This window comes from Schistocerca americana, chromosome 1, assembly GCF_021461395.2.
Source record: "Schistocerca americana isolate TAMUIC-IGC-003095 chromosome 1, iqSchAmer2.1, whole genome shotgun sequence".
Lineage (NCBI taxonomy): Eukaryota > Metazoa > Arthropoda > Insecta > Orthoptera > Acrididae > Schistocerca > Schistocerca americana.
Window position 1 is genome coordinate 189,661,141 of NC_060119.1, and position 16,792 is coordinate 189,677,932.

The 16,792-nt window shown below is 37.4% G+C and overlaps 1 protein-coding gene across 1 annotated transcript in view; it reads left to right on the forward strand.

Moving 5' to 3' along the window:
• The window catches only part of LOC124570971 (mediator of RNA polymerase II transcription subunit 13), a 201,198-nt gene that overhangs the window by 152,948 nt on the left and 31,458 nt on the right, over positions 1-16,792 (forward strand). The window contains exons 14-16 of the mRNA XM_047131117.1: positions 12,817-13,040; positions 15,342-15,503; positions 16,001-16,199. Of these exons, the coding sequence (XP_046987073.1) occupies positions 12,817-13,040; positions 15,342-15,503; positions 16,001-16,199 (585 nt within the window). The remainder of the gene's footprint in view (positions 1-12,816; positions 13,041-15,341; positions 15,504-16,000; positions 16,200-16,792) is intronic.

Here is a 16,792-nt window from a genome sequence, read left to right on the forward strand (position 1 = left end):
GTCATACATCTTGGTGAGTGTCAACAATATTGAAGCATGAAACACATAAGTACGCCCCTGACCCCTGTCTAGACATTTACAATCTCGTGCAAAAATGAATACTATTTTTGAGTTCTTGTCCAATTTTAAAGTAACTTCAATTCCAACTACAAATGGTTTCAGGCAAACTGCAGTTTAGCCAAAGTACACATATAGATTCCCATGGTTGGCAATGTGATGTAATTTGCTACCTGGTCACTAGTACTCTCCCTCCCCCACACTCATCTAGTTCTCAGACAAACTGGTAACACTGTTCCCCTCCAACCCTTCCATTGTGATGTGCTGAGCAGCTGTGAAATACAGACCGCAATGTCTTCTAGAGTGCAAGTTATATGTAACAACAGCAGTTAATACATAAATGAAATATCACAATCACGATTGAGTCCAGTTCTCGAACTTTCGTTGGCCTTTGATCTACTGACATCTGTTGGTACTTTATCCATGAACGGTCTTACCACTGAAGTAATAGATTTCATTTGTTAGGCATTTCATTCTTTGTTTCATATGAATGTTGCCATTATGTTCTAAAGTTGGCAACATTTCCAACTGGTGTTGAAATATATGAACATAGACTGAATTTCTAATTAATAACGCACTTAGTAGATCATTGCCCTCTCTCATAATCAAATAAAATGTTGATCTGGGCTGAGAATCAAGTAATGTATCCTGAATTAAAACATTTTCGCTTTTGAATGTTGTCTTTACGTAAAAAGAAGTGTCAATGTTTGTATGTGGTATCCATAGATATATAGAACCATTATTTCAAACGTGTTCAAATGTAACAGGAGTATGTTAGATGATAGAATTTAATTATGTTTCGTCCACTGTTTCACAAATTTGTCATACATTAAGCCAAACAATAGACTGTTGTTGCGACTAGTTCATAGTTTCTCACGTAGCCCTTGCAGAAGTGCTGCAAGAGTCAGATGTCACTTGATCGTTTGAGTAACATTGATGCTGTATCAAGTGCTTCAGTTTATCAGGAAATTTCAAGCCTATTTGAATGTCAGTATTGTTTTCCCAGCCCTGTCATTCCATGTTCATCAAAATAAATCTGCACATGACCCCAATAGCCAAAGCTTCATCTTTATGGGAAATAAAGTTGAGAGAAATAAGCTAAACATAAATCGATGGTAGGCAATGAAAACTTCGTAACTATGTCTGTGAAAACTCATAATGCTGCTAACCAGAAACTCTGTAATCAAAGAGAGATTTGAAAGCACATGTATTTCCCTAATCTGCCAATAACAAGACTTTACTACACAGTTACACATGTAGCTACTTTCTGTATCACCTTATTATTATTTTTTAAGAAACTGTTTTTCATTCACCTGCAAAATTTAACAAAATGAAGTTACAAAATTTTCATTGCCTGCCATCAATATTATTAAGTACTTCAAACAATGGAATATCCTGGATGGAATGTAACAATTAGGTACTTCTTTATTCATAATTTTACTAGCTCCATGAAAGTGGTTTGTCAGTAAACAACTAGTTTCTCAATAGGTACACTCAAACAGTTAATTTTGTTTTGTAAAATCAGGTGTTCTTAGGTGATTTGCTCATTACGTGGGCTGTAGAGAAATACCTTGGGGAAAATGAACATAATGTGAGAACAAAATACATTCAATCAGTTTGAAGATGGTTTTCTCTTTTGGCTCAGGTTTGTTGGTCTCGGAATAGTTTGCTTAAATTAACTTCGGGATGTATCTTTAAGCATGCTTAGTGGTAGGGGACTAGCCAGTTTTAGTTCTTTCTCTGGTGTAGGCTGTTCCAGTGTTGGCCCATGAGGCTATCCAGCCCTGCCCGCCCTTCATCACACTTGTGGGTAGACACAGGTATTGTAGGCTGGCTGCCACTTGGCCCTGTTGCTCATGTCTGTGTTGCTTGGCCACTCCTGTCCACGTACACTCGACCATCGGAGTACACTCGTGTATACTGCAGCCTGGCTGCAAGATCACCTGTTCGTCAGCAATTTGCCCATGTGCACTTGTGCTGGAACAGCCTGCTCTAGTGCCACATGCTTCAGGCATTGTGTGTTTTCTAGGCACAGTAAAAACCTTGTAAAGTGTGGCTGGCTGCATGCCAGCAATGTGTCAGTCACAAAGCTATTTTATTCGTGCTGTACACAGCTCTTTTCACGGAAATTACAGTCTAGAATTGCGCTTTCATGTTCCATTTCACCATGACGTTCTTTCGTTGCAGCATCAGGAAATAGAAAAAGTGGTTATTTTCTCTCTTGATGAGCACAATTTAAAATAAATCTTAACTGTCAAAATAATATAACTATTTTGAGTCTGACATTTACATAGCTGTACATATTCCTGTCTGGCACACAAGTGAATGCACAAAGCAGCAATCATTGACGTTGTTATGTGTTCCGTGCAGCAACATTGTTAGTGCTCACCATGATGTATGGTGGGATGGAAAGAGAGTGTGTCAGCTGATGGACCTACACAGCCAATGAGAGAGCAGGAGTCAGACAACTTGTTTTGAGGGAATATTGTCACATTCTAATGCCAATATATCACAACATTCGAAATGGTAACACAGTCAAAAGAAGCAGGCAAAGGTTCAGACAACCCTGGTTATTATTGTAATTTAAGTTGTGTTGGATCCCAACCCAATCACAACCTTATAATTCATGCAATATTTTGATGAGAGAAATATATGTGACAACACAGATCATTAAATTAATTTTTACGAGTAAAACTTTCACTTTGCAGTCTAACCTAAACCCTGGGCTAAGCTGCAGATCAGTGTGGAACCACAACAGGTTTCTTAGCTTTACATTTGTTGGCTTTGCCAACTTGCAACCAATCTGATTCCAAACTGACCACATCCCTCAACCTTGTAATTCGTGACATACTCCCAGTTAGTGGAGGAGGGAGGGGGTTAAATAATTGTCACAATAGCAGAAAGAATAGTTTCTATATAGCTGCTAGAAATTCATTGTCTCTTTTCTCACTTATCGTTGATTACATGATAGTATCACCCTGTTGGCTGTGTGGGACTGATGGATCACCAATCTATGAGCATTAGAGAAACACGACCATAACCACCACTGGTCCTGCTGTAGACTTTAGCTGCAGTCATTATGAACCTGAGTCAAAAGAACAGACTAGTTAGTAGTGTCACATGGAAATGCTTTCATTCAAATACTTTGCAGTAGTTATCCAATGTAGCATTATACGATTGAAGTAAATGCCTTTTTAGCCAGTAATGAGCTGTTGCCCTGGGCACATACACTTCCAACGAAATGTGTGGTGTACGAAATGTGTCACCATTTATATTATAGATAATTTATGAGTTGCACTTGATATCCTATTGAGCATCTCAAAAGCAGTTGAAATAGAACTTGGAGAAACGAATGAGTTAAGAAATTATGTGTAATTCTCGATACTGTTGCTAGGAGAGTAGTGTTCCCAGTATTTTATTGCTAACATCAGTGTTCATGTGAAAGAAGCTCAGAATCCAAATAGTGGACATACTGAGCGTGTGTTGAGTTAGAACAATTCTCTACAGAGTATTTTACAATTTAGTATATGATCCTTTGAGTTTGTCTTGACAGTAAAGTGTTTATAAAAAAAAAAAAAAAAAAAAAAAAAATGGTGACCTATTTTGTGAACCACCCTCTGTGTAGAGGGACAGTATTTACTTAACTGTGAGCATCTGCTGTTGGTAATTTCCTGTTCTCTCACTTGCTCACTTTGTCCTACTTTCAACTTAATTATGGTTTCATGTAGTGATTTCGCCATCATCCAATCTGAATCTTCACTCTGCTGTGGAGTATGCACTAATTTGACACTTGCTGCCAGATCAAAACAAAACCAGACTGGTACTCAAACCAGGGACATATGCCTTTGAAGAGCAAGTGCTCTACTGGCTGAGCTATCCAAGCATGACTCTCAATCCGTACCTACTGCTGTATTGCTAGTCCCACAAGGTATGCAAGAAAACTTCTGTCAAGTTTGGAAGTTAGGAGATGAGGTGTTGCTGGAATTCAAGCTGTGAGAGCAGATCATGAGTTGTGCTTAATAACTCAATCAGTAGTACATTTGTTAGTGAGAGGTAGAGATCCCAGGTTTGAGTCCTGGTGTGGCACACAATTTAGATCTGTCAGCAGGAACACATTCATTGTATTTGATAAATATAAATTTTGTTGGCTGCAACACTTACCTAACTACTACCAACTTTGACAAAACACAGTTACTACAGAGGCATCTCTCAAACTGCTGTTTTATGTTTTGTATGTGAAACTACTATATTGGTGAATATATATCTTCAGGACTTCAGGTTGTTCATTACACTTCCTGGAAGTAGACTTCATGGAAAATTTGATTGTTTTGTAAAGAATACATGATTTAAAACAGACAGTTAAAACTTAGCAAAATTTCCAACATACTTTTATTTTAAGTATTACTAAAATAACCGTAGATAGCAAGCTCTCTAATTACTCACTGTTCATCATCAGGGAGATAATAATATAGATTCGAAACATAGCGGTATGGAAAAACACAAATCATTTATGAGAAATTGTGTGTTAAATCAGTTTTGAGTTTACTGCTTATCATGTCAACATGGAGCAACTATTGCACTCCACAAGTCTATGAAGGGAGAATCTTTGCTTCATTTTCATTTTAAGTAATTATTTATTCCTATGAGGATCCAAATCATGTTTTAATCACTTTCAGCATCCAAGCATTTCAGAGAGACTATGAACCATTCCAAGCAAATTGGAACGCCACACTATTGACACAGTTATCTTGTTTTTACTTTTCAAATGAAGAGCACAAAAGGCACATGGTTTCTTTTCTTTTCTTAAAAAACAATTATTTCAAGAAGATGTAGTGTTGCTTTGTTCTTAGTTAGCTGGTGGCTGCTATTTTCTCCATAGAAGACATCTGTACTTACAGAACTAGTATGCTTCTCCATCATCATAAGCTATGACATCTTCATTGTTTTCAGTTTCCTTCTTCAAATAAGCGTCACGATCATTAAATATTTTGAAATTTTGAATTGTTGCTGTCACCCAAGTCTTCATCTGAGACATTCTTGAGAATTTTCTGAGGCACTCTTGTAAAAAGTGTTGCATGGGTCATTTCATGTCAGTTCAACCAGGGGCTCCAGCTCATAGTCTCAGATTTGACTGAAATTCAGTACACTAATTCTACCATGTGTGGAACACTTGTGTACAAAGTATTAGTTTCCCCTGCCAATTAGTTCCAGAATTATGACTTGTGAAAGAAGGTGGCGTGACCTGGAAATTGCAACCCACATCTGGCAATGTATCTTCAGACTCAATTTCAGGTCTTAATAACTTTGGAACTATTCCACACAGTCCGGTGAAATTTTTAGAACCCAGTAACGTCCATTTAGAGAATACACTCCATGAATCAAAACACCAACAACATATTTCTGAGGGAAAATAAAAAATTCCAAAATGTGATTAAAAAATGTAGTACGTTAAAAGGTACATATTGTAGGTGCCCTCTATACCAAATATAATTCACTCAAAAAGGGTATAATTTTTTTGTGGTACGCTTAATGTGGCCTAAACAGACACAGAACTCATCATGTCCATATCAGTCACAAAAACTGAGTTACATGCACATGAAAATACAAAAATTTGAATAGTTACCTGAAAAACATGGATTTTCGAAGTGTGGTAGCCCAAAAGGGACAAGTGATATCCAAGCCAAATTTCACACTCTGTATAAGTAGACCATAATGATATATATCTCAAAATTTCAGCATGTTATTGCAAGACATTTGTGTACTATGGAAGTTGACAGATGTATTTGGTGATGTGACCATTGTTCCACAACACAATTTTGTAAAAACATATCGTAAACTGTTCTGCCTCTTCTTATCCTCTCCCACAACTGTTTAATCACTAAGCAACAGCATATAGAGAGATTAACGCAACCTATCATTAATGTTTACTACACCTTAACTGCTAAAAACCAGTCGATTGTGCTTCGAACAGGAGTTCTCCCACACCTTAGCAACTGTACTCTGTACATTAAGTGGCAAATTGTACTGTCATCCTGACACTGTGGTAGGAACTGGAACTGTCATAAGAATATGTTCAAAAGGAATCAAACACCTGTCTGCCAAACGGGGCCAATGAAATGATCTTGCTGGTCCTGCTGGTGCCATGAAGTTCACAAATACATCACCTTCTGCTTCACAGTCCGCTGGAGAGAAGTGATGATAGCTCCTTGTGCCTGCAACAGTTTTAATGTGTTCTAGTCTGCTTTTTAGCAACTCTTCGACTGATTTCACCTCATCTTTCAAAACGTAGAATGATTGTATGCCAGAGATATTTTTCTGTACCCAGGTAAATAATTGAAGAGGTATTAGAATGTGAGCTTCTGTAGGGTGCTGCAGACTACCTCGTGATGCCATGCGCTTAACGGTAGCACCAATACCATCACATACAGTTTTACCGTGACTTGTTGCGAAAAAATTCCATTCTGTGTGAATCTGAAAATCATGGTAATGCATGCATAAATTTGAGATTTTTACAGTTTTTGTACTGACTAGCTGCCCCATCACTGAAGTATTTTGCAAAATCTATGTGAGGCAGCTTGTTTTTCACATATGCTGTGACAGTGCGAATGTGGGCATGAACTGCAATGGTATCATGAATTAAACAGTCACTAAAAACGCACAGGTTCATGACAGACACATCACCTGATTCACCTTTATAATAAATCACAAATGGCTGGAGAGTTGTTCGACTGTTGTCCCAATGATATCCTTGGATGGCATCTTGAACTATAAATGCATAATTTTCAGAAAAGGCTAGTATTACTATAATTTCATCTTGTTTCAAATTATCCTTACAAAACTGGAGATAAGCTGATTGTGCTGTTGCCGTGAAGCTGTGTGTGGTGAGTTTGTCCGTTTTTTGACAACACATTTCAGCAAAATCTTCCACTGTACTTTGCTTTGTTTCAAGACTTGTGTGATCCATGTGTGTCCATTGTTTATAAGAAACAAGTTCATCGACATCCATAAGGAGTTCACCATACAGTTTGTTATTCACGTGTTCTGCAAGATTTGCCTTACCAGGACACTTTTCACACCTGTGTATCATGCACTGGTAGGAACTGATGTCACACACTAGCAGCTTCATTGCACCTTTGTAATCCAGACCAGAATCCTTTATAGCAGCAAACATCAGCTTAGCATTTTGATGGGTCTCACATACACAAACATTAAACATTGTGTGTGCCTCTTGCACTTACAGGCACAACCCATTTTGGCCGAAGATTGAAAAAAGATGATAAACCTACTTTGGTATCGGGATACTTTTCCTTGAATTCTACACATAGTTCTGATATGTTGCATAGCAACAGTCTTTTTTGCATCTGTACACGTACATTTCCCATTTTCACCATTACATAGTCTTTTTTTCCAGGCATTATTCGGCTGTAGTCATTATTTTCATAAAACTCCGACACTAGCACCTTTATTTCTGAACTCAATTGCTTACACTGAGCCTGCTGAAGTTTTGGAAGCACTCCGTGGGTTGTTTTTATTTTCCTAGCTTGATTTACCATCCATGTAGAAACGTTGAATTCCTTTGCAGTGTAGTCAATAGACCAGCTGGAAGGTGCAAGGGTAAGATTATCTACTTTTTTCTGGCGTGTGGATATGGCACATTTTTCTTTCAAATCATGCACAATTTTGTCCAAATCAGAGCATTTCTGGCATGACTTCTGTTCCTATGGAGCAGATAGTTCTTGCTCTTCCACCATTAGTGTGTCAGCTATTTTGTGTTTTAATTCCATTTGAGCCTCTTGTAGTTTTCTTCTAGTATAGCTGGGCCTGTCTCTTTTTTCCCAACTTTGTGTGTCTTCGTGGGAGACAAACCAAGAGCAGTCACTGAAGTATTTAATTGCTCATCCACTGTGGTTGTAGGTGGCTGATACTCTTCATCACTGTCATGTAAACTATCAGAATATTCTTCATTTTTTAGCAGTGTAACGCACCTGGAACATAACTTTTGTCCTGGTTTCATGTTAAGTCTCATGCGCTGATTCACTTTCAATACTGATTTTATACCAATTTCTCTGAGGCTACACTTCACTGTCTTCTTATGAATCCGAAATGGATCAAAACAACTTCTTTGTAAGAAATAATACTTATCCAGAAACACTTTCATATGATAACAAACGCTAAAGTTTCCTGGAACTGTACTTCTTGTGCCCACAGGAAGTATCCTGGATCTCCATAGCAACAAATCTTGGTCCAATTCATCCAGATCATACAGTACAAAGCGATTGCCATATTTTGTTCCATAGGTTGTTTTATGACATTCAGATGCTTGTGCTCTACCAATACTGCAACCTGTTTGAACAAAAGCACCACTAGTACACTCTTCTGCCTCCATACCGACTTCCCACAACAGTATTGACCAGTATAAACTAGAATCTTAAAAACTTCAGTAACCTGTAATTGTTGCTTGTTTCCCTTGTTGTCCCTGCCTAACAGTGACTCATTCTGTCCCTGAAAACTACCATTGTTTAACTCTCTGTTGCCTAGTGGTTCCGAACAATTGCTGCAGCTTTATCTGAAACAAGCTGTCTGCATCATCACTATTACTTGCTAAATCGTGTTAAAAGAAACGTAACCAAATACATACCATATCTGAACACTTCTTAAATAAGGAGATAATTCAGAGGCTTCCTTTACCAGGATACAGGTTGGCTGGCAGCTTGTCGAGGAGCTCTTTGCGGTGTGGGGGAGTAGCCATGTATGTGAAAAACGGCATCCCATTTGAGTCAATTGATGTTTCAAAGTACTGCACTGAAAAGGTGTTTGAATGTTGTGCAGGTGTGGTTAAATTTAATGGAGCTAAACTTCTAACTGTTGTTATTTATAGATCTCCAGACTCAGATTTCACAACATTTTTGCTAAAGCTAGAGGAGGTTCTTGGTTCACTTTATAGGAAATACAAAAAGTTAGTTATATGTGGTGACTTCAGTATTAATTGTATAAGTGATTCTGCAAGGAAGAGGATGCTGGTAGACCTCTTTAATTCATATAATCTTATGCAAACCGTGTTCTTTCCAACGAGAGTGCAAGGGAACAGTAGAACAACCATAGACAACATTTTTGTTCATTCCTCATTACTAGAAGGGCATTCTGTTAGCAAAAAGGTGAATGGCCTTTCAGATCATGATGCACAAATTTTAACTTTAAAAGATTTTTGTGCTGCAACACGTGTTAAATATAGTCATCAGCTCTTCAGGAAAGCTGATCCAGTTGCTGTAGAGACCTTTGTAAACCTTATAAAGGAACAAGAGGGGCAAGATATTTATAGCGCTGATACAGTAGACGATAAATATAATGCTTTTCTCAAGACTTTTCTCGTGCTCTTTGAAAGTTGCTTTCCGTTAGAACGTTCAAAACAGGGTACTAGCACAAACAGGCAGCCTGGGTGGCTGACTAAAGGTATAAGAATATCTTGTAGAACAAAGTGGCAATTATATCAAAACATTAGAAACAGTCACAATCTAAATGCAGTAGTCCATTACAAACAGTATTGTAAGGTGCTTAAAAAAGTTATTAGGAAGGCAAAAAGTATGTGGTATGTAGATAGAATAGCTAAGTCTCAGGATAAAATTAAAACCATATGGTCAGTCGTAAAGGAAGTGGCTGGTCTGCAGAGACAGGTCGAGAATATAGAATCAGTGCGTAGTGGGGATGTCCGTGTTACTGATAAGTCGCATATATGTACAGTACTTAATAATCACTTTCTGAATATAGCAGGTGAACTAAATAGAAACCTAGTCCCAACAGGGAATCATATAGCGCTCTTAGAAAAAAGTGTTCCGAGACTGTTACCTGAAATGCTCCTCCATGATACTGACAAGAGGGAGATTGAGTTAATAATTAAATCACTAAAGACAAAGAACTCTCATGGATATGACGGGGTATCTAGCAGAATACTGAAGTATTGTTCTATGTATGTTAGCCCAGTTCTCAGCCATATCTGTAACTTTTTCCTTTAGGAGTGGTCGGTTTCCTGACCGATTAAAGTACTCGGTAGTGAAGCCACTTTATAAAAAGGGAGACATTGATAATGTTGACAATTTTAGACCTATTTCTATGCCATCGGTGTTTGCTAAAGTTATCGAGAAGGTTGTATATACAAGGTTACTGGAGCATTTAAATTCACATAATTTGCTGTCAAATGTTCAGTTTGGTTTTAGAAATGGTTTAACAACTGAAAATGCTATATTCTCTTTTCTCTGTGAGATTTTGGACGGATTAAATAAAAGGTTGCGAACACTAGGTGTTTTCTTTGATTTAACGAAGGCTTTTGACGGTGTTGACCACAAAATATTACTGCAGAAGTTGGACCATTACGGAGTAAGGGGAGTAGCTTACAATTGGTTCGCATCTTACTTTAAGAACAGAAAGCAGAGGGTAATTCTCCGCAATATTGAGAGTGGTAGTGATGTTCAGTCCCAATGGGGCACTGTTAATTGGGGCGTTCCCCAAGGGTTGGTGCTGGGGCCACTGCTGTTTCTTATTTGTATAAATGATATGCCTTCTAGTATTACAGGTGATTCAAAAATATTTCTGTTCGCTGATGACACCAGCTTGATAGTGAAGGATCTTGTGTGTAATATTGAAACAGTAACAAATAATGTAGTTCATGAAATAAGTTTGTGGCTTGTGGGAAATAATTTGATGCTAAATCACAGTAAGACAAAGTTTTTACAGTTTCTAACTCACAATTCAACAAGAACCGATATTTTGATCAGACAGAATAGGCATATTATAAGCGAGACGGAACAGTTCAAGTTCCTAGGCGTTCGGATAGATAGTAAGCTGTTGTGGAAAGTCCATGTCCAGGGTCTTGTTCAGAAGCTAAATGCTGCTTTATTTACCATTAGAACAGTATCTGAAATAAGTGACACTTCAACACGAAAAGTAGTCTACTTCGCATATTTTCATACGCTTATGTAGTATGGTATTATTTTTTGGGGTAATTCTTCTGATTCAAAAAGGGTATTTTTGGCTCAAAAACGGGCTGTTCGAGCTATATGTGGTGTAAGTTCAAGAACCTCTTGTCGACCCCTATTCAAAAATCTGGGAATTCTGACATTGCCCTCACAGTATATATTTTCTTTAATGTTGTTTGTTGTTCGCAATATTAGCCCATTCCCAAGAGTTAGCAGCTTTCACTCAGTTAATACTAGGCAGAAATCAAATCTGCATGTAGAATGCACTTCCTTGACTCTTGTGCAGAAAGGAGAGCAGTATTCTGCTGCATCCATTTTCAATAAGCTACCACAAGAACTCAAAAATCTTAGCAGTAGCCCAAACACTTTTAAGTCTAAACTGAAGAGTTTCCTCATGGCTCACTCCTATTCTGTCGAGGAGCTCCTGGAAGAGCTAAAAAATTAAGCAAATTCCAGTGTTACATTGTTGATTTTCTTCATTTAAACTTAAGACTTGTCACCTGAATATGTTTTTTTATATTTCATTTTATCTGTTTCTAATATCGTGTTATAATTTCATGTATTGACTCGTTCCATGACCATGGAGATTTCTCCTTAATTTGGTCCCATGGAACAATAAATAAATAAATAAATAAAAATAAAACCAAATACATCTCTGTCAACTTTTATTGTACACAAATGCCTTGCAATAACAAGTTGAAATTTTGCTACATATAATATTATGGTCTGCTTATGCAGTGTTTGAAATTTGGCTTGGATATCACTTGTCCCTTTTGTGCTACCACACTTTGAAAATCCATGTTTTTCAGGTAATTTTTCAAATTTTTGTATTTTCATGTGCATGTAACTCTGTTTGTGTGACTGATATGGGCATGATGAGTTCTGTGTGTGTTGAGTCCACATTAAACTTACCACAAAAAACGTATACCCTTTTTGAATGAATTATATTTGGCATAGAGGGCACTTACAATATGTACCATTTAACATATTACATTTTTAATCACATTTTGGAATTTTTTATTTTCCCTCAGAAATATGTTGTTGGTGTTTTGATTCGTAGAGTGTGTCCTCTAAGTGGATGTTACTGGGTTGTAAAAATAGTTCCAAAGTTATTAAGACCTAAAGTTGGGTCTGAAGATAGATTGCCAGATGCGGGTTGCAATTTCCGGGTCATGCCACCTTCTTTCACAAGTCATAATTCTGGAACTAACTGGCAGGGGAACTTAAAATTTTGTACATGAGTGTTCCACACTTGGTAGTATTGGTGTGCTAAATTTCAGCCAAATCTGAGATTATCAGCTGGAACATTTTCTCAAATTATTTGAATTGACATGGAATGACCCGCATAGGAGCTCCAGCTTCCCCGTTATGGAGAAACTGTAACTTTTTTTTTAAAAAAAAAAACTACTTATCAATATGTACATTTTGTGGCCACTGTACCAGATGGCACTTGTGATGAATTTGAGCTGGTATAGATCCTTTTGCACCCAAAAATCGAATTGCGCTTACACTTTGCAGATGGAGGGAGCAGTGTTTTTTTTGAAAACCCTGTTGCTTGCTGGCAACCTGAGTCAGTTAACTACTGAATCAAATCAATGATTCCTGTAACAACATTTACTTTTCTTACATGACTGACATTTTGCTCTTTGCTGATTTTTGGAAATGAATTATCAGAAATTTCGATCATATGTGTTGTTATGTAGAAACATTATTAACAATCCATCATTTCAAATTTTTGTGTTAAATGTGAGTGAATGCTCTATTTAATGTATTTATTGATGTATTTTAGGTACAAATGACCGTTGTGAACCACAACCTATTCCATCGCTCATGGTTGGTTATGACAAAGATTGGCTTTCGCTGTCACCTTATGCCATTCAGTACTGGGAGAAATTATTACTGGAACCATATTCATATGCTAGAGATATAGCATTTGTTGTTGTTGCACCAGACAATGACTTCGTCCTGCAGAAAGTACGAACATTCTTTAAGGAGCTCAGTGCAACTTATGAGGTAAACAGAATTTATTAAATTTCATATATTATGTCCATAGAAAGTTCAGGACAGAAACTATTAACAAAAATGAGGAAACTGCAGCTCTTTCATCATATATAGAAACATTAACAGCTCAGAAAATTGCAGTGATTGCACGCAGTCACTGTTATTTTTCTGCAAGTTTTGGGAAAGGTGGCTTATCGAACAATTTTTCAACTCCCCATTTGCTGTTACTTTGTTTTATTTTCCTGTACAGCAGTTTTTGAGTGTGGGTTATTGCTAATTGTCATTTAGTGTAGCTCAAATGCCTTACAACAGTCTGTCACTTACTGTTGATGCTTCTGAGACTGAAGGATTGGGGTGAAAAATGGGACTTCACTTTCCACCGAGAAAATATGTTATATTGAAATCATTTCGGTTGTATAAATGTTTAATTTACCCAAGGTACGCTATTGCAAAGGTGTAAAGTCTGAGACTGTTTGACATGCATCTTATGTTTCTATGACAAGCCTCATTTCTAGCACCTGTACTGCATCTGGTTAGTCATCTTTAATTATTAAACAGTGGCTCTTCAACATTCAATAGCTTCACTCACCCACCAACAGAATGACTGATAAATATTCAGCCAAAAGTATTAAAATCGTTAGAGAAGTGAATGAAACACCTTGTTGTTGATCATATTGTAGTAGATAAGAAGATTCTCCTGCATTATTAGTGTAAGCAGCTACTCTGCTTGATTAGTGGCCTATACAGTTCTTAAGGTATTTTCAAGGCATGTACAACAGCTTTTCGTTTACCAGCATTTGTTCCATTGTATATTAAATATATCCCATGCCGATTCAATGGCGTACACTGGTAGCTCCGAGCAAGGCCAGTTTTTTGTTTTCTGTGTTATTTTCGAAGAAAAACAATCCCATATACACATTTCAAGTTAAATTTTATTTATTTTCTTATGCGAAGTGATATGTGGCCCTTGTGGATCACAGACTGGTGAAATGTGATAGTGCACTGAATTCATCAGGTGCTCTTTGGACTGTCCAACAAAAGAACCTGCCCCGAAAGGTTTTTCAGTGCATGGAGGATACCATTGTCTCCTTCCAAAATGAGGGTAGAGAGGTATCACACTGCTGGTTGTTAGGACATGTCCATAATCCACACTAGATGAGATAGGAGGAGTGGCATTTAAAAAGGCTTTAAATGTGCCAACCCCTTATATTTAATCATGCTGCAATTGAAAGTATTCACAGGGAGGGAGGGGGGGGGGGGGGGGAGGGAAGAAGTTTGATGTGAAGGACAAGAAACTTTGACTGGTTAAATCAAACATTCAACTGAGTCATTGGGACAAAATGATAAATTCAAGAAGAGTGGTAATAATACTTTAAAGAATCAAACTCCCATGTATAAATGAACTTCAAACATCTGATTATTTTATGAAAGAGTTAATATGTTAAATATTTGACATTAATGTTAGTGAGAAAGAGGTGGTTTGAAATTATATGAAAGTTTGGTGGAAGCTGTTACGTGCTCTCATTCTCATGTATTGGATGGCTGTTGTCTGGATAATTTGCGTACCGTGTGTTGCACTGCTTCAAGACGTTCATTGTTCCTAACAATATTAATTATCTTACTATGATATGTCTTTAAATAAGATTATACGTCTTAATGAGTGTATTACGACTGCCTTTTAAATTTTTAAATTTGGTCAGTAATGATATGAAATACGGAAAATCTAATTTTTGTTGCTCCTGGAAGCCTGGGACCATATCATGCAACATGTTAGCTATTTGGTAATACAGGTATGTTACAGACCTATGATGTATTGTAATTTCACGCAGAAAAGAAGAGTTGTAGCACTTCTGTTAAATGGAATATGCAGGAAAATATCTCTCTCTCTCTCTCTCTCTCTCTCTCTCTCTCTCTCTCTCTCTCTGATATATTAGGGACAAATATTCTGGTACAGTGTTCACAACTATAAACATTAACAACTGATTAATATTATAAGGACTTTAATATCTTGTGATATATTAAAGGAATTTCCACTCTAAGTGGACAGATTAATTAAAATTGATTCTACATCACTACACATACAAACATGTTGCCCACAACAGCCAAATAATGTGCTCATTGCTGTGCTGAACCCTTCCTGCAGCCTCTCCATGATGTTACATCTGCTTATTACAGAGATTTTGTTCAGTACCCTACTTCAGTTTTAACAATGTCTGAACACACATTTAATTGCTTGTTAAATTTTGATAGGGGCTGGGATTCGTATTGTCATACTGTTCTCCAGATTTTAGGCATGTGTCAATGTTCTTTCAGGTATGCAGACTTGGTAGACACTGCCCTATTACAAAACACTGGAAGGATGGTATCCTCCGTGTTGGGAAGAATACAGCTCATACTATGAAGGAACCCGTTGACGAGTGGTTTTCTTTACTTGGTGATACTTCCACAACCAACATGCTCAAACTGTATGCTCAGGTAAGCATTTCATTTCTATGCTGTCATTGTTGCATTGTGTCATTTGGTAATTGTTCATAAAATCCAATAGACATATTATTTGCTTCATAAAGAAAACATCCATATACTGTTGCTTCTTTGCCTACTGTCTGTCCTTCATCCACCTCCTTTGCCATAATGCTGCCCCCTCCCCCTCCCCACCGCGCGCGCGTCTGTGCGTGTCTGTGGGTGTGCGTGCGTGCGTGTGTGTTTGTGTGTGTGTGTGTGTGTGTGTGTGTGTGTGTTCGTTCGTTCCTCCACACCACTCATCCTACACCTCTGTTGTACGTCATATTTTTTAACTTGCCACTTTAATTTTCCTGTCTCCATAACATTAACATAACATTTTCCTTTTCATTTCCTCGTCTTCATAAACATTTCCTTAAATCACTGTCATGTGCATGCTTACAGTCAGAAATTTTGCCAATGTTTTATGAAAATTCAGTAACCTGTTTCTGATTTTTGGCATCTTTGTACAGGTGTGCCGTCATCATTTAGTTAACCTTTTCACGCAAGTACCTCTTGATAAGACATTGCTGGATCCACCAGAAAACGCTCAGTTATCTCGCTCTTGTGTGGAGAGGCCTATGCCTTCCCCTATGCCGCCTCCATCAACTCCAGAGAACAATCAAGGGCAAATTCCAGATAAAGCTCCATCCACTCCAAAATCTGACCATGGTAAGAAATAAACAGCATACAGTTAGTTATTGTTTCACATTAATGCATTGTACTTAGCTGAATGATTCTAAATCCTTCCTGTTATTACTTTACAAAATGTAAACTTTGGTACTGGCTGTAGAGAGAACTTAGTTTGGCGACATCAAAGTACATCTGTGTTTTTACAGAGGTGACTCAGAAAAAAGCTTGCAAACTTACGTAGTGACATCAGCGCCATATGTTCCAGTCTGAAATTTATTTTATTCTTCAGTTTATTCCTCCTGTAAATTTAAAACACATACACCATTGGTCGATAAGGCATTAAAGCGTGCATGGATTTGTTGTGGCAACATTTGCATCCAACAATGACCATTAAAGCTATAACAAATTTATTTCATTCCATAAATTGCTGCAATCTCAAAGATTGATGTGTCCAGGGGTAATGAAACACCTCTAAATGTGGAAACAATGTGGCGTCACCGGATAACCATGACTTTTCTTTTTTGTGATTTCTTTTCCTTGTTCTTCTTTGAATTCCTTTATCCAACTGAACACAACTTTCCATGCAATGCAGTTCTAAACGTATAAGCGATGAATTTAACTGTGAACATCCA